Raw genomic sequence first — 23,096 nt, forward strand, 5'->3', positions numbered from 1 at the left:
GCATGTTGCAACCTGAGTCTGGACATTTATTGGTTTACGGCTGGAAGTAACTATCTGTTCGGATTTTTGGTGAGATTAAAATTTCGGATCGATTGATTTGCATAAAAAAGGGAATAAAAGACATTCCTTTCTTATCAATCCCCTTTGAGATTATTCAATTATCTACTTACCTATCTATCTAAATCTATCTATCTACCTATCTGTCTGTTTCTATCTATCTATTCATCTGTTTCGTATCTTTTATTCACATCTTTGTCTATTCATTATCGTGTCAATTTTCCCTCTGTCGCTATTCTGTTCCCACGTGTACTTAAACTACCCAGTTGTTATCAGAAGGTCAACCAGAACTTCAACCAACAAAGGTGACTAGAGTTACGAAATAAATTTATAGAGACGCCTGTTTGTTTGATGTATTTTTTGATTGTGTGTGAGGAGAGAGAGGGGTGAGGGTTGTTGTGTATGTATGTATTCATATATATATATATATATATATATATATATATATATATATATATATATATATATATATATATATATATATATATATATAAACACATACATATATACATATGTATAACAGAACACACATACACATGCACATACACACATATACGTATATATATATATATATATATATATATATATATATATATATATATATATATATATATATATAATATATATAAACACATATGTGTACATATACATACATGTATGTATGTATGTGTATATATGGTATATATATTATATATATATATATATATATATATATATATATATATATATTATATATATGTATATATGTATATATATATATATATATATATATATATATATATATATATATATATATATATATATAAACTGTGAAGAAATATCGAGACAAAGACGATCAAGATTAGAAGCAGAAAAAGATAAAGAGAAAATTAAAAGAGTAAACAAGGGGCAATTCCCAAAGCTTTCTGATGGCCGATGAGGGAATGAGGAAAAAGAACATTCCATTAAGATCAATAGAATCAACTTTCTTACCAAGGCCGGAATCCCCCCCCCACCCCCCGCCCTCCTCCCCTTTCCACCATCTCCCTTCCTTCTGCAACCTTTTCCATGCAAAATATGGTAAAAAATACCTCAGCTAATTCGATGTTTACTTTCATGACACGGCAGAGAAAACCTGTTTGGCCTAACACCTTCTCTCTCTCTCTCTCTCTCACTCACTTACTCACTCACCCTTTCTCTCTCTCTCACACACTCCTCACTCACTCTTTCTCTCTCTCCCTCACTCACTCTTTCTCTCTCTCTCTCTCTCCTCTTCACTCACTCTTTCTCTCTCTCTCCTCCTCACTCACTCTTTCTCTCCCTCTCCTCCTCACTCACTCTTTCTCTCCCTCTCCTCCTCACTCACTCTTTCTCTCCCTCTCCTCCTCACTCACTCTTTCTCTCTCTCTCTCTCGCTCTTTCTCTCTCTCTCACTCACTCACTCTTTCTCTCTCTCTCTCTCTCGCTCTTTCTCTCTCTCTCACTCACTCACTCTTTCTCTCTCTCACTCGCTCTTTCTCTCTCTCTCACTCACTCACCCTTTCTCTCTCTCTCTCTCTCCCTCACTCACTCTCTCTTTCTCTCTCTCGTCTTCTTCTGCAAATGTTGTCTACAGACCAAGCATCAACCGCCTAGCTATGACTAGCCTTCGACCACTAAGCAATGCATCGAGTGTTTCCCACGGCGCCACTTGGCACCGCCCGCCGCCTTCCCATGCCTCCCTTAGAGACAGCGGGACGTCTAGTATTTTTTTTCCTACTGTGGGACACCTAGACTCGTAGAACCGGTCCGGTCCCCCCGCCCAACACGTTCCTACATCTCAGAAAGATGCTCGGAGGACCTAGCTCTTAGTCCGTTGGGCTTTCCGTACTACTCGGTGTATTCTTTAGCCGTTTAGGGGTTCTTTGTTGGGAAAGTGTTCTTATCAATCCCTCAAGGTAAGTCACTTAGGGAGAAAAGAAGAGTGATTTGATGAATGGGAAAGCTCACTTACCTAGTGGTCGGTCGGTCGGGTGGGCGTGGAAAGAGCACCAGGAACCGCGCGGGAGAACTCAAGGTCGCCACTTTCGTTTTCTACCCACGATCCGTTTTCTTTATTCTTCTTTTTTCGTGTGGTTGTTGCCAGGAGCCGCTTCCTACCATATGTAGATAAACTGACAAAGGATAGGACGTGGGTGGTACTATTTTTTTTGTTTGTTTCTCTGTTCTCTTTGTGTGGTGGGCAGAGCCGACACACGTATACACACACAGACACACACTCACACAGACACAGACACAGATACAGACACAGACACACACACACACACACACACACACACATATATATAATATACATTTTATATATATATATATATATATATATATATATATATATATATATATATATATATATACACACATATAAGCACCTACACATACACTCACTACAGAACTCTTACTCTCTCAGAAACAAACACACACACACAGATATATATATGTTTATATATATATATATATATATATATATATATATATATATATATATATATTTATATAATTCATATTGCTTATTTGTTGTATTTGGTGTTGAATAGTTCATAATATTTCAAGCCTAAAATATCCAACATAATGATAAAGGAAGGTTAACCAAATACAAGTTGAAGAAAACAATCTAACAGACATATAAAAACTAGGAATCCTTGAATTATCCCCAAAGTGCCGAAGTAGCGCCAATGTCTAGCAAACAGTGTGGGAAAGACTTGTTACCTGTTATGCCCAGTTTCGGGAATTTATATGTCCTCGCTTGGGATTCCGTGGAATCTTCTGGTTCAAGTGGTTTTATGTTTACACCCAAATGCCTTGGTCGGTGTATTTAGATATTTATACCAATAAACAAAGGGGGAGCGTAGAAGAGAGGGAGAGGGGGAGGGAAGGGCGGGAAAGGGGGGAGAGGTAGAATTTATACATATATATATATATATATATATACATATATATGTATATATATATGTATATATATACATATACATATATATGCATGTATGTATAAACAGATATACTTATGAACTATTTATTTATCTACCTATCAATCTATATGTATAAAAGTGTGTATGTGTGTGTGTACTTGAATATTTATATATATGTATATATATGTATATGTATATATATATACATACATATATATCTATATATATATATATATACATACATACATATATTCAACCACACACATATATATGTATATATATATATATATATATATATATATATATATATATATATATATATAATACATACATACATATATATCACACACACACATATATATATAAATATATATTTCTATATCTCTCTATATATATATATATGTATATATATATATATATATGTATATATATATATGAATATGCATATATAAACATGTATATATATATACACACACACACACATATATATGTGTGTGATGTATATGTATATATGTATCTCTCTCTTCTCTCTACATATATATATATATATATATATATATATATATATATATATATATATATATATATATATATATGTATATTTTCTGTTTATTAAAAACAAAAAAAGTGTCTTAGGAAAGTATACAACACCGAAGAAAAGGGGACAACATATCCGTTGTAAGGCATTGCAATTGTCCAACATTCGTGTAATGACCCATGTCAGTAACATCCACTCATTTTTCCAGGAGAGCCACTTGAGTCGACTACATTCACCCCGAAAGCCGCATCTTATGCAAAAACTTTATTTTTTCCTGCATGGAATTATACAATTACACAAAGAAATTTTCTTTACTTCTAAAAACAAAAATGTCTTTTACGGCAAATAGCTTGTTAGATCATTTAATTTTTCATATACAAAATCGATTTAGTTAGTCATTTATCAATTATTTACTCATTTACAAACTATATTCAGAAAACTTCGAACAACCTGACATTCTCGTAACAGCATATTGTCATAAAAATAATTTGAGGGAGAGCCACCATTTGGGCTGTCCGGAATCAGGCGATGAATACCACTGCTTATATGATAGCCCTTAATTTGAACTCTTTAACATGTACTGACTACTTCTACAAGTTGCATCTGTTTTTTAACTATAATACGAAGGAATACATCCCCTATTTGTACTATCGCAAACATTCACATCACACTAAACCGCGTTTCGTGTCTGTAAGCAGCAAATCCTATGTGTGTATTTGTGTTTATCCATGACAGACCAAATGAAAGTGACGTTAATATGAAGCCGGTAGGAGATCATAAAGAAATTTTCCTGGAATATGAGTTCGCGTCGCTAGTATCTATCTGTCATTTCCTAGTAAAATACAAATAGAATGAATAAAAACCGAAATAGGTGATTAACTATAAATCATGCTAAGTAGTTCGCCATTTGTTTAATTAAGAAATACATTTACTTTCAAGTTTAAGTAATTAGTTTGCGGTTAGTTACTCTGCCTTTAGCGAACAGAATATGAAGATGATAATGCCGATGATGGCACTGATAGTGAGGAACGCTGTTTGGCTCTCTCTTCGTCTATCTCTTTTTGTCTGAGTATCTGTGCCTGTCTGTCTCTTTCTCTCTCCCACAATGACCATCTGAATGCATCTCGTTATTTCATGTCTATCCGTCCTCTCTTTTTTCTGTCTATCGACCGCCCCTGTCTCTCTCTCTCTCTATATATATATATACATACATATGCATGCATATTATATGTATATAAAGTTTGTTGTGAGGAATGATAATTATCTTAGCCTCGACAATATGGTCACGGTTGCACATGCATAATAAGGAGGAAGAAAGTCAAAAGAAATTCACACCTTGAAAAATAATATATTCTTTATATAAAGCTTTATGAAATTACATGGGAAGTAAGAATTAACAAGGATGGATGAAAAGATATACAGAAAGAGAAAAAAAAGAAAAAAAAAGAAAGAGAGGGAGAGAGAAAGAGGAGATAAAAAACAGTTCCTCGTGACTGAAAAATTTTATCGCAGTCTTCGTCCTTTTCGAAAAGAGTTCCTTATATGTGGTTCCAAAGTCCGACACAACCGGATACGGTCGTAAAGTATGTGACAGAGATCAGCTTTCCCGTATCAGATGTGAAGGTGGGCTATTATTAAAAAGAAGAATAAAAAAAAGTCAGATAATAAAATGATGAGGAAAATATAATAGTAACCCCCACCCCCCCACTCGCCGTGACGATAACGCAATAATTCCAACCACGAAAAATGATGAGAGATAATGTCGTATAAGAATATTTCTAAAGGACGTGGCGACGGGACCTCACAGGGGTGGGGGGGGGGGGGTACTGGCGTATAAGGTGGTGGTGGTGGGGAAGTTAGGCTACTGCAAAAGGCTTATATATCATATACATACATGCATATATATATATATATATATATATATATATATATATATATACATATATATGTATATATATATATTTATACATACATATATATATGTATATACATACATATTATATATGTATGTATATACATACATATTATATATGTATGTATATACATACATATTATATATGTATATGTATATATATATATATATATATATATATATATTTATACATATATATATGCATGTATATACATACATATATAAATATGTATATATATATAAAATATATATATATATTTATATATATATGTAACACATTTATACACATATTTGTACATATATTACATACATATGTATCTATAATATATCTATATATCTATATATATGTACAAGTATATACATACACATATATCTACATCTATAACTATATCTATGTTTAATCTATCTATACATATATACATAATATATATATATATATATATATATATATATATATATATATATATATATATATATATATATAGGTATATACACATGGACATGTATATATATGTGTGTATATATATATGGACATATATATATACACTCATACATATACATATATATGTATATATATATATTGTAAATGTATGTATATATGTATGTGTATGGATGGATGTATATCTATCTATCCTATCTATGTATATCTATATCCAAACACACATTGACATTGAGGGAATGTTTTGTGTAAGAATTATATTTATCAATCTATCAACTGAATATGAAAGTAGACATAGACATAGTTGTTTGCTCATAGCAAGCCTGCTCTTCTTTTTTATAAGAAATTAAAAGCTAAAAGTCGGGAGTAGCACTATTAGGCTAATATTGGAGCGGTGCATCCAGGTTGACTTGGACTAGAACTTTTGGGTATCGGGGTTGAAAAAAATATATAAGAAACAACCGCTTTACCGCCAACGTTCCCATGAAGTGACTTCGAATCGAGCAGCGAGTTCGCGACGTACTCAGCCACATCGAGATAGCGTTACTGATAAGGAAAGGAGATGAGGCAACAGATAGCACAGAGAAAAATAAAAGGATTTGATTGTTTGTGATTCACCCTCCAAAACCATTTGATCAAGGATAATAACAATGGCAGGAGTATATGATCAAGTGGTTTAGGAAATAAAGGTGAAAATATAAATGTATTTTTTTCATAATACTGATATCAACTATGGGTTGTTAGGATAAACGGTTGGTAATTTATTCAACAATATACATTTATATATACATAATAGTTGATACACACAGACACCCCTTCCCTCTCATTTCGTTCCTTTCTCTCCCTGCCACCTCACTTCCTTTCTCTCTCTCTCTGCCTCCCGTCTCATTCCGTTACTCGCTTCCCTCCTTCGTTATATCTAAGCGACACCTCTTTCTCTCTCCTCAGGACTGCCGCTGCTGCCGCGAGACCCACCTTCGCGCGCGCGACGTGGTGCTCACCCACTGCTACGATGGCGACGGCAACCGCATCACTGGCGACAACGGCAAGCTCACCGTCAAGCTGCGAGAGCCTGCGGACTGCCAGTGCTTCAAGTGCGGAAACTCCATCCGATAAGGACTTCGATCCCTTTCCAACGCTCGTGTTGAGGCTACGAAACGCGAGAGGATTCTCACCATGCGACCTCTGCTCTCCTTTGATAACATAGTGCTACCTCTGAGGTTTTCAGAATCAGTGATTGATAGAATGGTATGGCGATTTCAGTCAGGACACTTAGGTCAATAATGAAATGAAGAAAATTCAATTCTATGGAAGTATTCAAACTTTCATCATCATTCTTCAGCTCTAGTAAGTGATGAATAGTTTTATTCATCTATTACCACCAATGGGGTTATTCCATTAAAAAAAATCTAACAAGACGAATTTCCAAGTAAAGAAATTCAGAAACGTCGAGAGCAGTCGAAACATTCATACTCATATTCAATTTCACTGTTATATTCATCCACAAACTCACATTTTACCCCGATGTCATTTTTGTTCCTGAGAATTAATGCTCACGAGGACATAAATATATTATAAAAAAAACCTTCCTTCTTGTAAAACATGTTTATATAATAGCATAGCAATGTTTTTTTTAGTGTAGTCGATGTAGCATACTCAAAGAAAAGGAGGAAAAGGAGACATCAGTTGTTCTGAAATGCGCGTGTGGCTCGTTCCTGTACACAACATTTATTTGATTGTTTTCTACGTCTGTTAAATTGTTTATTGCTTCCTTGTGCATCTTGAAATAAACTGTTGTCTAACAGGCATGATAACTTGGTTTTTATTTGGTGAATTTTCCCTCTACAACATTTAACGAATGAATGTTGTTAATAAGAGACAAGCACCACTGGTGTCCCTGCCAGAGTTGTCCAATGGCAGGCTTACCACTCTTGCCCAGACCTGCCAGCACCGCTAGGAGTAATGTGCCCCCAAATATATTTGCACTGTTTAAAATACAGTAGTCGGAGGACCCTCCACTGATTTGGAATAATCAATTTGATATAAACCATAAAATAAGATAGTAAAGTCTACCATCAGGCGACATTTACAGGTAAGAAGGCGTAATTTTTGTCCCAGTAGTTGAGCAAAATCACCAAAAACAGTAGCCATACCGTTCTTATCCACCTGGATGCTGCCAGTCGTGTCTGGCCACTCATCGCCGTATGGACAACAGCCAGGGCCATGTCCAACAGAATTTGCCCACTGGGAATGTCCAATCGAAGAGCGCTCGCTGTTTTTCCAATCATCCTGCACTGTCTGTAGGCATCTTATGTTGTGTACACGGCGCTCAGTCAAAGTCGGGCAGGAGCGACAGGAGATGCTATGTAGCACCATGTTGTGCAAAAAGATCTGAAGTCTAGTCCAGCAATTAGTAACAATTTACTTTTTCTAGTGTACATATGGAAATTTGCATGTCTAGCATTACACTACACTCAGCCAGCTTTCTCATGAACACTTTGGTGGTTTGACCAAAGACAACCGAAGTCTGTCAGCATACGCTCTTATACTCACATACACTGCCCGATCGTGTGGATAGGCTTTTGAAATTTTCTTGTCATTCACTCATGGGTTTTACTTCATATACTATTATATTTTACTCTGGATTTAAGTTCACTTTGAAAGATATGTTATAAAATGTTAGTTTCGCAGATGCTTCCCAGCTAGCACTGAGGTCCAACCAACGTCGGCCAGGCCATGGACCCGACGGTTTGCTAATCGTCTGGTTTCCTATCATGCAGACGTTGATCGTAGAATAGCTTCAGATGTTAGAAAAACGAATACAACGAAGTTTCAGCAAGGTAATGTATTCGTTGATGCGCCACTTGCCAGACATCTTAGAGACCAGCCACATCGTGGGGAAAGTCGGACGCCGACCATCGGCTGGCTGAGCTCTAAATGAATGGACATATTAATGCTGTATTAGTTTTTCAAACATCTGAAGCTATTCTATCAATATGTAGCCAGAGTTCTTGTAAATATAATTAAATCTTCAAACGCTGCCAAATGTTGCACAACCACGTTGTCACTTGAGACCGGGTAAAGCTCAGTCTGGTACCATTCCTTCAGAGGTTATACACCCGATTGAGGGGCTCTGCCCATCACATGGGATGGTTGTAGGCAGGAAAAACCTGGGGAAACCATTGAAATGTTCTTGGCTGCTCTGTCGAAAAGTTAGAAGCCAAGTTCCACTGTCTGGGAATTGCTATCTGATAAACACTGCTTAAAAACAAAGGATCAATGCCTCTCATGTGAACACGGCCTTAGTTTCTTTTCCCAATTACTTGTTGGTTATATTAATAGGATTTATCAGGGAGGTAACTTTCTTGCTTACTGGTTACTTGGTTAATTTCTTGGCTTGTTAGAGCGTGTCCTCACGAACATTGCTCGATAAATGAGGGAATGAAGTTTCCTCCTTTTCTGACGTCACATCGACCAAAGTCTGCCGAGGAGCAAAGGCCATCCTTCTTGACGTGGGCTTAGGTTGTGAAGGCACAAGTGTCTATGACGTCAGAAGCAGTGTTACCATAACCAGCAGTTGTCTGGCTTTGCTTACCATCAGACAGTTTCAACATCAGCCATTCATTTCGATCGTTTGTTTGTAGTTGCCTGTGCCCGCAGACTGGCAAATTGGTATAATTATGGGCACTTTGCTGGTTTGACCTCGAAAACAAGTGAAACGGCCACCAACAGTCTTTTTTTCCTAATGGAAGGTCCACAATGTTTTCTTGTCAACCTAGTTCACTATGACAAATGTATGCAGGAGAATTTGACACAATAGGAGGATCGTTTTAACTTTTTTGCTTCTACATTTTGATGAAACTGCCTATTTTTAGCCTTTCATAGTCATCCATTCATTGCCTTTTGTCACACGACACATTTTAAAATGTCATATATTATCTTTCGTGTTGTCATGTTGCATTTGATAGTTTTGCGGATTCTCGTATTTGTTTTCCTCATGCTCGGCTCCAAATTTAACCCATTGATACTAGGATGCACTGTCCACCATGGCTTTGTTTTGTTGTTTTGGCACAAATGGCTCCACAACTACCTAGTTATTAGGTCTATCTGGTATCACCTATTTACCAATTGTCTTGAACTTTTGTAAAAGTACGTTATTTTCATTGCTGCTATTATGGTTATTAATAGTACAATACTACAACTAATTTGATTACTAATAATAAAAAGTGTGGTTATCTACAAGCTAAAATAAGATAAAACAGTACGTTGGTCGACAGTGCATATTCCTGGTATCAATAGTTTAATACATCTTTTAATTGTATTCTTTGTGCTATGTTAAATTAGTAGAACATTGACCAATGGACACTGCCCTCACCTGGCATGGTCTGTAGAAAATGTTTGTGTACTTGGCCTAACAATCTGGCATATCCAGGGCTATTTAGGTGTAGTGTGTACTAACAATATAGCAGTTCAAATTAATAAGACTAAAGAGCAATGTTCAGCATACTCGATACTAGGCATCAAAATGGTAATAACTATAACTTTGCATACTGTGGGAACGACCATTCTAGTTGTCTACCTACTAGAAGTGTTCAATGCCTTAGCCATGCACTTCTCAGCAGTTATTTTGTGGCAGTATCCATGGGCAACCCATTAAAGCGAGTCATTTTGTACTTATAAGCCTAGAAATATCGTATTAAAACTGGTATTTTTTTTTCTTTTTTTTTTTTTTTAGAGGGGGGCTTTTTTCTTAAGAAACACGATTCTAGGTCGCCAGTAGTGTTTCTCCCTATTAATTACAGTTGATTTTCAAACACCTGATTTGGTCTCTTTTCTTGTTTTCTTGTTAACTCTTACTTCTCTATCATTAATTTCTCACTCGATCATGCATTACGCGTTATTCACACTGAATGTAACTAGAAAGCTAACTTCCACAATATCAAAGCAGAATTAGCAAAATGAGAGGATTCAACACTATTAACTTTGTTTTTTGGATATGGTTTGTACGTGGACGAGTGTATCGAAAACTGCATACCGCATCAGTTTTGCTTTTGGAATCACTTACAGAAACGCTTTGCTATTAACTTATATTAAACTTATTTGTTAGAGTAATGGTTCTATTGAAGAAATCTCGGCCTCGCATACTCAGACATACATAGTTACATACATGTATTGTGTGCATTCCTACAATTTACTCTAGTATATTTCCTCTTGGTAAAACCTTGTATAGTTATGACGATTCATAATCCAACTTATCCCTGATTGCTTTTCAATCTTCCCCTCAGATGAAGTTATATGAAACTAGTGGTCCTGTACACTACTGTCAATGCAGGATGTTAGCACGAGGTTGCCTTTCTCCACCTCTCCCCAACTCTTTTTCTACCAACTATCCTTCATTCGCTTTCCGTTACCATTCCTATTTCCTTCGAAAGATCAGCAGATTATGTACACGAATGGCAAGATTTCCAGTCCTATGGTTGTGCAGTTACTACTTTAGATTTCTTTTGATACTGCAAAGATGATTCAAGATTTTTTTTTTCATCTGCCCAGGTTTTTAATTTTCTGGATTTTTCCTTTTCCTTTTTCCAAGTTTCATAGAGACCAAGTGAAAGTTCATCTTCGGTTTCGGTTCTCCGTTGCAACACTGCGACCACTTCTTGATTGCAGACATGGTCGTCCTTTCTTGCTTTATGCCCTTCTGAACATCTGACGACCTTCAATACGGAATGACCTACGGGTTATTAGCTACATATTTTAGGAAACAAAGAATTGTTGTAAACATTTAACACAATATTTGCATATATACAAATTTTCATATACTTCTATGAAGTTAATATTTTTAAACGGTAACTGAAGGTCATTACATTAAGACAAGTAGAAATAGCCTTAAATGTCAGTCATAAAGTTTCTTAAGATTTGTATAAAGGTACACTTCTAGATTTAATTCATTTTACCTTTGGCACGATGGAATTTTTCATATAAATGACTACATCACAATCAGAACAGTAAACAGTCACTAGTCCGGTACTCAGGTTGATCGAAGCAATTCTAGGATCCAGGAGATGCCCGAGAGGACACTCATCTGCTAACTCTTCCAGCATCACGTAGGAACACGTTGCTATTTCTTGGTCTAGAGGGCGCGGCTTTGACAGGTCTTTCATGACATCGCGACCAAGACGACAACTTTTACACTTTATAACTTTGGTTCTCGAACTTGATGCATGTCGTGGTCTGGGCGGGGAATCCGTTCTGCCAAATAATCGCTGCATTCTGCATTCCTTCGATTCTCGCTGTCGTACAACTGCCCCATTTTTACATCCAATAGGTTTAGTTGGATCAAGATTTTCTTCCGGTATTAGCCCACCTGCAAGGAATAAAGATAAAGAATTCAGGATTTGAATTTTGTTGGCGGAGGATGAAAATGAGCATTTCCCTTAAAGAGAGCCTTTACCTGTCTTAATTTTACTTTCCTCTTGTTTCTCCCGGTCTTCCTCGGGTTTTACGTCTTCCTCGGGTTTTACGTCTTCCTCGGGTTTTACGTCTTCTTCAAGCTGGACATTCTGGATGCAAACGGCCTCGCCAATAGAAGTCTTCAGAAATGAATCCTCAAGAATAAATTCCCCTCTGTCAGACAGCTCTTCCTTGAAGAAAGCAAGCACGTTTGTTTGGTCTGAAAAACCACAATCATTTAGCGTAGCGTCGCTGGGAGTATCTACGGCACTTTCAGTTTTTATACCCTTATCCAAAATATCCTCTTGGAGAAAGTTCTCCGTTTTGATTAAAGGAGACTTTACGTCGGTAGTTTGTTCACTATACTGCATATCATTATCCTTGCAAACTGCTGTAACGCCTCCAAAACATTCATCAAGGGAAAGCTCTTCCTTCTTAATGGGTACCAAAATTCTGTTGACATTACGTCCTCTGGATCGAAATGCTGAACAATTACTGTATCCCATCGCTTCAGGCATTGCGCATGACGTAGCGACAAGATAATTGGCATTGCTCTTTGCACAAATTGCACTATCCTGCAATCTTGGGGGTACATGGTAACTGGCACTATCCTGCGGTCTTGGGGGTACATGGTAACTGGCACTATCCTGCGGTCTTGGGGGTACATGGTAACTGGCACTATCCTGCGGTCTTGGGGGTACATGGTAACTGGCACTATCCTGCGGTCTTGGGGGTACATGGTAACTGGCACTATCCTGCGGTCTTGGGGGTACATGGTAACTGGCACTATCCTGCGGTCTTGGGGGTACATGGTAACTGGCACTATCCTGCGGTCTTGGGGGTACATGGTAACTGGCACTATCCTGCGGCCTTGAGGGTACATGGTAACTGGCACTATCCTGCGGTCTTGGGGGTACATGGTAACTGGCACTATCCTGCGGTCTTGGGGGTACATGGTAACTGGCAGTATCCTGCGGTCTTGAGGGTACATGGTAATCACCTTCTAGTGGTCTCGGAGGTACACGGTAATCACTCTGTGGTCTTGGTGGCACATGGTAATCACCTCCTTGTGTTCTTGGTGCTACATGGTACCTGGCACTATCCTGTGGTCTTGGAAGTAGAAGGTAATTGACACTACCCTGCGTCCTTTGAGTTACAGAGTAACTGCCACAATCCTGCGGTCTTGGGGGCAAAGGGTAACTGACACTACCCTGCATCAATGGCGGTACAGGGTAAGTAACATTACCCTGAGGCCTAGGAGGTACAGGGTAACTGGTATTACCCTGCGGTCGAGGAGGAACAGGGTAAATGACATTACCCTGAGGCCGAGGAGTTACAGGGTAACTCGTATTACCCTGCGGTCGAGGAGGTGGCACAGAGAAACGGACATTACCCCGATGCCGCAGGAGTGGAGGTAAGGTAACTAAAATTACCCTGCGGTCGAGGAGGTGGCACAGAGAAACGGACATTACCCTGAGGCCGAGGAGGTACAGGGTAACTGGTATTACCCTGCGGTCGAGGAGGAACAGGGTAAATGACATTACCCTGAGGCCGAGGAGGTACAGGGTAACTCGTATTACCCTGCGGACGAGGAGGAACAGGGTAAATGACATTACCCTGAGGCCGAGGAGGTACAGGGTAACGCGTATTACCCTGCGGACGAGGAGGAACAGGGTAAATGACATTACCCTGAGGCCGAGGAGGTACAGGGTAACTGGTATTACCCTGCGGTCGAGGAGGAACAGGGTAAATGACATTACCCTGAGGCCGAGGAGGTACAGGGTAACTGGTATTACCCTGCGGTCGAGGAGGAACAGGGTAAATGACATTACCCTGAGGCCGAGGAGGTACAGGGTAACTGGTATTACCCTGCGGTCGAGGAGGAACAGGGTAAATGACATTACCCTGAGGCCGAGGAGGTACAGGGTAACTGGTATTACCCTGCGGTCGAGGAGGAACAGGGTAAATGACATTACCCTGAGGCCGAGGAGGTACAGGGTAACTGGTATTACCCTGCGGTCGAGGAGGAACAGGGTAAATGACATTACCCTGAGGCCGAGGAGGTACAGGGTAACTGGTATTACCCTGCGGTCGAGGAGGAACAGGGTAAATGACATTACCCTGAGGCCGAGGAGGTACAGGGTAACTGGTATTACCCTGCGGTCGAGGAGGAACAGGGTAAATGACATTACCCTGAGGCCGAGGAGGTACAGGGTAACTGGTATTACCCTGCGGTCGAGGAGGAACAGGGTAAATGACATTACCCTGAGGCCGAGGAGGTACAGGGTAACTGGTATTACCCTGCGGTCGAGGAGGAACAGGGTAAATGACATTACCCTGAGGCCGAGGAGGTACAGGGTAACTGGTATTACCCTGCGGTCGAGGAGGAACAGGGTAAATGACATTACCCTGAGGCCGAGGAGGTACAGGGTAACTGGTATTACCCTGCGGTCGAGGAGGAACAGGGTAAATGACATTACCCTGAGGCCGAGGAGGTACAGGGTAACTGGTATTACCCTGCGGTCGAGGAGGAACAGGGTAAATGACATTACCCTGAGGCCGAGGAGGTACAGGGTAACTGGTATTACCCTGCGGTCGAGGAGGAACAGGGTAAATGACATTACCCTGAGGCCGAGGAGGTACAGGGTAACTGGTATTACCCTGCGGTCGAGGAGGAACAGGGTAAATGACATTACCCTGAGGCCGAGGAGGTACAGGGTAACTGGTATTACCCTGCGGTCGAGGAGGAACAGGGTAAATGACATTACCCTGAGGCCGAGGAGGTACAGGGTAACTGGTATTACCCTGCGGTCGAGGAGGAACAGGGTAAATGACATTACCCTGAGGCCGAGGAGGTACAGGGTAACTGGTATTACCCTGCGGTCGAGGAGGAACAGGGTAAATGACATTACCCTGAGGCCGAGGAGGTACAGGGTAACTGGTATTACCCTGCGGTCGAGGAGGAACAGGGTAAATGACATTACCCTGAGGCCGAGGAGGTACAGGGTAACTGGTATTACCCTGCGGTCGAGGAGGAACAGGGTAAATGACATTACCCTGAGGCCGAGGAGGTACAGGGTAACTGGTATTACCCTGCGGTCGAGGAGGAACAGGGTAAATGACATTACCCTGAGGCCGAGGAGGTACAGGGTAACTGGTATTACCCTGCGGTCGAGGAGGAACAGGGTAAATGACATTACCCTGAGGCCGAGGAGGTACAGGGTAACTGGTATTACCCTGCGGTCGAGGAGGAACAGGGTAAATGACATTACCCTGAGGCCGAGGAGGTACAGGGTAACTGGTATTACCCTGCGGTCGAGGAGGAACAGGGTAAATGACATTACCCTGAGGCCGAGGAGGTACAGGGTAACTGGTATTACCCTGCGGTCGAGGAGGAACAGGGTAAATGACATTACCCTGAGGCCGAGGAGGTACAGGGTAACTGGTATTACCCTGCGGTCGAGGAGGAACAGGGTAAATGACATTACCCTGAGGCCGAGGAGGTACAGGGTAACTGGTATTACCCTGCGGTCGAGGAGGAACAGGGTAAATGACATTACCCTGAGGCCGAGGAGGTACAGGGTAACTGGTATTACCCTGCGGTCGAGGAGGAACAGGGTAAATGACATTACCCTGAGGCCGAGGAGGTACAGGGTAACTGGTATTACCCTGCGGTCGAGGAGGAACAGGGTAAATGACATTACCCTGAGGCCGAGGAGGTACAGGGTAACTGGTATTACCCTGCGGTCGAGGAGGAACAGGGTAAATGACATTACCCTGAGGCCGAGGAGGTACAGGGTAACTGGTATTACCCTGCGGTCGAGGAGGAACAGGGTAAATGACATTACCCTGAGGCCGAGGAGGTACAGGGTAACTGGTATTACCCTGCGGTCGAGGAGGAACAGGGTAAATGACATTACCCTGAGGCCGAGGAGGTACAGGGTAACTGGTATTACCCTGCGGTCGAGGAGGAACAGGGTAAATGACATTACCCTGAGGCCGAGGAGGTACAGGGTAACTGGTATTACCCTGCGGTCGAGGAGGAACAGGGTAAATGACATTACCCTGAGGCCGAGGAGGTACAGGGTAACTGGTATTACCCTGCGGTCGAGGAGGAACAGGGTAAATGACATTACCCTGAGGCCGAGGAGGTACAGGGTAACTGGTATTACCCTGCGGTCGAGGAGGAACAGGGTAAATGACATTACCCTGAGGCCGAGGAGGTACAGGGTAACTGGTATTACCCTGCGGTCGAGGAGGAACAGGGTAAATGACATTACCCTGAGGCCGAGGAGGTACAGGGTAACTGGTATTACCCTGCGGTCGAGGAGGAACAGGGTAAATGACATTACCCTGAGGCCGAGGAGGTACAGGGTAACTGGTATTACCCTGCGGTCGAGGAGGAACAGGGTAAATGACATTACCCTGAGGCCGAGGAGGTACAGGGTAACTGGTATTACCCTGCGGTCGAGGAGGAACAGGGTAAATGACATTACCCTGAGGCCGAGGAGGTACAGGGTAACTGGTATTACCCTGCGGTCGAGGAGGAACAGGGTAAATGACATTACCCTGAGGCCGAGGAGGTACAGGGTAACTGGTATTACCCTGCGGTCGAGGAGGAACAGGGTAAATGACATTACCCTGAGGCCGAGGAGGTACAGGGTAACTGGTATTACCCTGCGGTCGAGGAGGAACAGGGTAAATGACATTACCCTGAGGCCGAGGAGGTACAGGGTAACTGGTATTACCCTGCGGTCGAGGAGGAACAGGGTAAATGACATTACCCTGAGGCCGAGGAGGTACAGGGTAACTGGTATTACCCTGCGGTCGAGGAGGAACAGGGTAAATGACATTACCCTGAGGCCGAGGAGGTACAGGGTAACTGGTATTACCCTGCGGTCGAGGAGGAACAGGGTAAATGACATTACCCTGAGGCCGAGGAGGTACAGGGTAACTGGTATTACCCTGCGGTCGAGGAGGAACAGGGTAAATGACATTACCCTGAGGCCGAGGAGGTACAGGGTAACTGGTATTACCCTGCGGTCGAGGAGGAACAGGGTAAATGACATTACCCTGAGGCCGAGGAGGTACAGGGTAACTCGTATTACCCTGCGGACGAGGAGGAACAGGGTAAATGACATTACCCTGAGGCCGAGGAGGTACAGGGTAACTGGTATTACCCTGCGGTCGAGGAGGAACAGGGTAAATGACATTACCCTGAGGCCGAGGAGGTACAGGGTAACTGGTATTACCCTGCGGTCGAGGAGGAACAGGGTAAATGACATTACCCTGAGGCCGAGGAGGTACAGGGTAACTGGTATTACCCTGCGGTCGAGGAGGAACAGGGTAAATGACATTACCCTGAGGCCGAGGAGGTACAGGGTAACTGGTATTACCCTGCGGTCGAGGAGGAACAGGGTAAATGACATTACCCTGAGGCCGAGGAGGTACAGGGTAACTGGTATTACCCTGCGGTCGAGGAGGAACAGGGTAAATGACATTACCCTGAGGCCGAGGAGGTACAGGGTAACTGGTATTACCCTGCGGTCGAGGAGGAACAGGGTAAATGACATTACCCTGAGGCCGAGGAGGTACAGGGTAACTGGTATTACCCTGCGGTCGAGGAGGAACAGGGTAAATGACATTACCCTGAGGCCGAGGAGGTACAGGGTAACTGGTATTACCCTGCGGTCGAGGAGGAACAGGGTAAATGACATTACCCTGAGGCCGAGGAGGTACAGGGTAACTGGTATTACCCTGCGGTCGAGGAGGAACAGGGTAAATGACATTACCCTGAGGCCGAGGAGGTACAGGGTAACTGGTATTACCCTGCGGTCGAGGAGGAACAGGGTAAATGACATTACCCTGAGGCCGAGGAGGTACAGGGTAACTGGTATTACCCTGCGGTCGAGGAGGAACAGGGTAAATGACATTACCCTGAGGCCGAGGAGGTACAGGGTAACTGGTATTACCCTGCGGTCGAGGAGGAACAGGGTAAATGACATTACCCTGAGGCCGAGGAGGTACAGGGTAACTGGTATTACCCTGCGGTCGAGGAGGAACAGGGTAAATGACATTACCCTGAGGCCGAGGAGGTACAGGGTAACTGGTATTACCCTGCGGTCGAGGAGGAACAGGGTAAATGACATTACCCTGAGGCCGAGGAGGTACAGGGTAACTGGTATTACCCTGCGGTCGAGGAGGAACAGGGTAAATGACATTACCCTGAGGCCGAGGAGGTACAGGGTAACTGGTATTACCCTGCGGTCGAGGAGGAACAGGGTAAATGACATTACCCTGAGGCCGAGGAGGTACAGGGTAACTGGTATTACCCTGCGGTCGAGGAGGAACAGGGTAAATGACATTACCCTGAGGCCGAGGAGGTACAGGGTAACTGGTATTACCCTGCGGTCGAGGAGGAACAGGGTAAATGACATTACCCTGAGGCCGAGGAGGTACAGGGTAACTGGTATTACCCTGCGGTCGAGGAGGAACAGGGTAAATGACATTACCCTGAGGCCGAGGAGGTACAGGGTAACTGGTATTACCCTGCGGTCGAGGAGGAACAGGGTAAATGACATTACCCTGAGGCCGAGGAGGTACAGGGTAACTGGTATTACCCTGCGGTCGAGGAGGAACAGGGTAAATGACATTACCCTGAGGCCGAGGAGGTACAGGGTAACTGGTATTACCCTGCGGTCGAGGAGGAACAGGGTAAATGACATTACCCTGAGGCCGAGGAGGTACAGGGTAACTGGTATTACCCTGCGGTCGAGGAGGAACAGGGTAAATGACATTACCCTGAGGCCGAGGAGGTACAGGGTAACTGGTATTACCCTGCGGTCGAGGAGGAACAGGGTAAATGACATTACCCTGAGGCCGAGGAGGTACAGGGTAACTGGTATTACCCTGCGGTCGAGGAGGAACAGGGTAAATGACATTACCCTGAGGCCGAGGAGGTACAGGGTAACTGGTATTACCCTGCGGTCGAGGAGGAACAGGGTAAATGACATTACCCTGAGGCCGAGGAGGTACAGGGTAACTGGTATTACCCTGCGGTCGAGGAGGAACAGGGTAAATGACATTACCCTGAGGCCGAGGAGGTACAGGGTAACTGGTATTACCCTGCGGTCGAGGAGGAACAGGGTAAATGACATTACCCTGAGGCCGAGGAGGTACAGGGTAACTGGTATTACCCTGCGGTCGAGGAGGAACAGGGTAAATGACATTACCCTGAGGCCGAGGAGGTACAGGGTAACTGGTATTACCCTGCGGTCGAGGAGGAACAGGGTAAGTAACATTACCCTGAGGCCGAGGAGGTACAGGGTAACTGGTATTACCCTGCGGTCGAGGAGGAACAGGGTAAATGACATTACCCTGAGGCCGAGGAGGTACAGGGTAACTCGTATTACCCTGCGGACGAGGAGGAACAGGGTAAATGACATTACCCTGAGGCCGAGGAGGTACAGGGTAACTGGTATTACCCTGCGGTCGAGGAGGAACAGGGTAAGTAACATTACCCTGAGGCCGAGGAGGTACAGGGTAACTGGTATTACCCTGCGGTCGAGGAGGAACAGGGTAAATGACATTACCCTGAGGCCGAGGAGGTACAGGGTAACTCGTATTACCCTGCGGACGAGGAGGAACAGGGTAAATGACATTACCCTGAGGCCGAGGAGGTACAGGGTAACTGGTATTACCCTGCGGTCGAGGAGGAACAGGGTAAATGACATTACCCTGAGGCCGAGGAGGTACAGGGTAACTGGTATTACCCTGCGGTCGAGGAGGAACAGGGTAAATGACATTACCCTGAGGCCGAGGAGGTACAGGGTAACTGGTATTACCCTGCGGTCGAGGAGGAACAGGGTAAATGACATTACCCTGAGGCCGAGGAGGTACAGGGTAACTGGTATTACCCTGCGGTCGAGGAGGAACAGGGTAAATGACATTACCCTGAGGCCGAGGAGGTACAGGGTAACTGGTATTACCCTGCGGTCGAGGAGGAACAGGGTAAGTAACATTACCCTGAGGCCGAGGAGGTACAGGGTAACTGGTATTACCCTGCGGTCGAGGAGGAACAGGGTAAATGACATTACCCTGAGGCCGAGGAGGTACAGGGTAACTCGTATTACCCTGCGGACGAGGAGGAACAGGGTAAATGACATTACCCTGAGGCCGAGGAGGTACAGGGTAACTGGTATTACCCTGCGGTCGAGGAGGAACAGGGTAAATGACATTACCCTGAGGCCGAGGAGGTACAGGGTAACTCGTATTACCCTGCGGACGAGGAGGAACAGGGTAAATGACATTACCCTGAGGCCGAGGAGGTACAGGGTAACTGGTATTACCCTGCGGTCGAGGAGGAACAGGGTAAATGACATTACCCTGAGGCCGAGGAGGTACAGGGTAACTGGTATTACCCTGCGGTCGAGGAGGAACAGGGTAAATGACATTACCCTGAGGCCGAGGAGGTACAGGGTAACTGGTATTACCCTGCGGTCGAGGAGGAACAGGGTAAATGACATTACCCTGAGGCCGAGGAGGTACAGGGTAACTGGTATTACCCTGCGGTCGAGGAGGAACAGGGTAAATGACATTACCCTGAGGCCGAGGAGGTACAGGGTAACTGGTATTACCCTGCGGTCGAGGAGGAACAGGGTAAATGACATTACCCTGAGGCCGAGGAGGTACAGGGTAACTGGTATTACCCTGCGGTCGAGGAGGAACAGGGTAAATGACATTACCCTGAGGCCGAGGAGGTACAGGGTAACTGGTATTACCCTGCGGTCGAGGAGGAACAGGGTAAATGACATTACCCTGAGGCCGAGGAGGTACAGGGTAACTCGTATTACCCTGCGGACGAGGAGGAACAGGGTAAGTAACATTACCCTGAGGCCGAGGAGGTACAGGGTAACTGGTATTACCCTGCGGTCGAGGAGGAACAGGGTAAATGACATTACCCTGAGGCCGAGGAGGTACAGGGTAACTCGTATTACCCTGCGGACGAGGAGGAACAGGGTAAATGACATTACCCTGAGGCCGAGGAGGTACAGGGTAACTGGTATTACCCTGCGGTCGAGGAGGAACAGGGTAAATGACATTACCCTGAGGCCGAGGAGGTACAGGGTAACTGGTATTACCCTGCGGTCGAGGAGGAACAGGGTAAATGACATTACCCTGAGGCCGAGGAGGTACAGGGTAACTGGTATTACCCTGCGGTCGAGGAGGAACAGGGTAAATGACATTACCCTGAGGCCGAGGAGGTACAGGGTAACTGGTATTACCCTGCGGTCGAGGAGGAACAGGGTAAATGACATTACCCTGAGGCCGAGGAGGTACAGGGTAACTGGTATTACCCTGCGGTCGAGGAGGAACAGGGTAAATGACATTACCCTGAGGCCGAGGAGGTACAGGGTAACTGGTATTACCCTGCGGTCGAGGAGGAACAGGGTAAATGACATTACCCTGAGGCCGAGGAGGTACAGGGTAACTGGTATTACCCTGCGGTCGAGGAGGAACAGGGTAAATGACATTACCCTGAGGCCGAGGAGGTACAGGGTAACTGGTATTACCCTGCGGTCGAGGAGGAACAGGGTAAATGACATTACCCTGAGGCCGAGGAGGTACAGGGTAACTGGTATTACCCTGCGGTCGAGGAGGAACAGGGTAAATGACATTACCCTGAGGCCGAGGAGGTACAGGGTAACTGGTATTACCCTGCGGTCGAGGAGGAACAGGGTAAGTAACATTACCCTGAGGCCGAGGAGGTACAGGGTAACTGGTATTACCCTGCGGTCGAGGAGGAACAGGGTAAATGACATTACCCTGAGGCCGAGGAGGTACAGGGTAACTCGTATTACCCTGCGGACGAGGAGGAACAGGGTAAATGACATTACGTTAAGCTAATGGGATTCCATCATTTCTATTACGATTATTGTAGTTATTAACGTTGTTATTAACGATAAAATACTGAAAATAATGAAAAGTAATGAAAATAAAAACTTTTAGGGGGTAAAAAGGCCGCATCAGGTAGGCCTGCTAACCAAACGTTAGTGGAACTGTGTTTAGAAGGAAAGAAAAAAAAAATATATATATATATATATAAATAATAAAACAATAAAAATATACAGTAGACAGAGCATTTATCCATGCACACCCAGGATCAAAGAGTTAAACTGTCGCGTTTTTATGAATGGAAGTAAAAAATGAGTTAAAGGGAAACCTTTTTATCTCTCTAATATAAGCATTCAACAAAATGGAATGGGTCACAGGTTTACTGAAGTGTTTAATTTTTCATAGTTCTGCGTTAATACAAATATGACTAATAACTGACGGCTCCTTTGCCCATTTTTACTCTGTTAGTTAGTAAAGGGTAGGAGCCTTCATAAACTAATACTGTAAATACCGGCACATCAAAGCACATTCTTACCTCTACTGAGTCCGATAAAGACAACACCAACAGATTGTGACCTCACTAGCTACTCCACCTCTCCACCAACGCTTACACTGAAGGATGGTTGGTGGGGCGTGGTTTGCCTGATCGTCCTGCCATCACTGGTTATGACTTCGGCTGTTTAAAGGTGGTGTAAGTGCTTCGAAGTTTATGGCTATCGCAACTTAACTACTAACAGGATACAATAACACATTCACGTGGTATTGGGTGGTTGCCAATCTTTAATTAAAATCAGAATCACTATTTGTTTAAAACAGTTATATATAACAAATATGTGCAAGCAAAAGCCTGTCCTTTATAAGGTCTGTTCTAATGACACTGGC

The 23,096-nt window shown here is 43.4% G+C and overlaps 4 protein-coding genes across 4 annotated transcripts in view; 1 reads left to right on the forward strand and 3 right to left on the reverse strand.

The window, feature by feature from the left end:
- The window catches only part of LOC122242719 (chitinase-3-like protein 1), a 39,303-nt gene extending 37,255 nt beyond the window's left edge, over positions 1-2,048 (reverse strand). Inside the window, exon 1 of the mRNA XM_086544371.1 lies at positions 2,030-2,048. The gene's annotated coding sequence lies outside the window, so the exon portion shown is untranslated. The remainder of the gene's footprint in view (positions 1-2,029) is intronic.
- The window catches only part of Pburs (bursicon subunit partner of burs), a 29,169-nt gene extending 21,485 nt beyond the window's left edge, over positions 1-7,684 (forward strand). Inside the window, exon 4 of the mRNA XM_086544372.1 lies at positions 6,819-7,684. Coding sequence (XP_086400498.1) covers positions 6,819-6,986 — 168 coding nt within the window. The 3' untranslated portion in view covers positions 6,987-7,684. The remainder of the gene's footprint in view (positions 1-6,818) is intronic.
- Positions 7,685-10,595: 2,911 nt separating this feature from the next.
- Positions 10,596-13,789, reverse strand: LOC122265932 (uncharacterized). Its single transcript, XM_043035442.2, has 3 exons — positions 12,322-13,789; positions 11,825-12,234; positions 10,596-11,584 (listed from the first exon to the last, which is right to left on the reverse strand). The coding sequence occupies exons 1-3, from the start codon at positions 13,787-13,789 to the stop codon at positions 11,342-11,344; spliced, it is 2,121 nt and encodes a 706-aa protein (XP_042891376.2). The 3' UTR covers positions 10,596-11,341.
- On the reverse strand, positions 13,789-22,743 carry LOC147470347 (uncharacterized). The gene is made up of 3 exons (XM_086544948.1): positions 22,654-22,743; positions 13,937-14,801; positions 13,789-13,793 (listed from the first exon to the last, which is right to left on the reverse strand). Exons 1-3 carry the CDS (start codon positions 22,741-22,743, stop codon positions 13,789-13,791), a joined length of 960 nt encoding a protein of 319 aa, XP_086401074.1.
- Between the last annotated feature and the right edge of the window lie 353 nt (positions 22,744-23,096).

This window comes from Penaeus japonicus, unplaced genomic scaffold (genome assembly GCF_977035675.1).
Source record: "Penaeus japonicus unplaced genomic scaffold, GWHDUDI00000001_assembly GWHDUDI00000015, whole genome shotgun sequence".
In the NCBI taxonomy this organism is placed as follows: domain Eukaryota; kingdom Metazoa; phylum Arthropoda; class Malacostraca; order Decapoda; family Penaeidae; genus Penaeus; species Penaeus japonicus.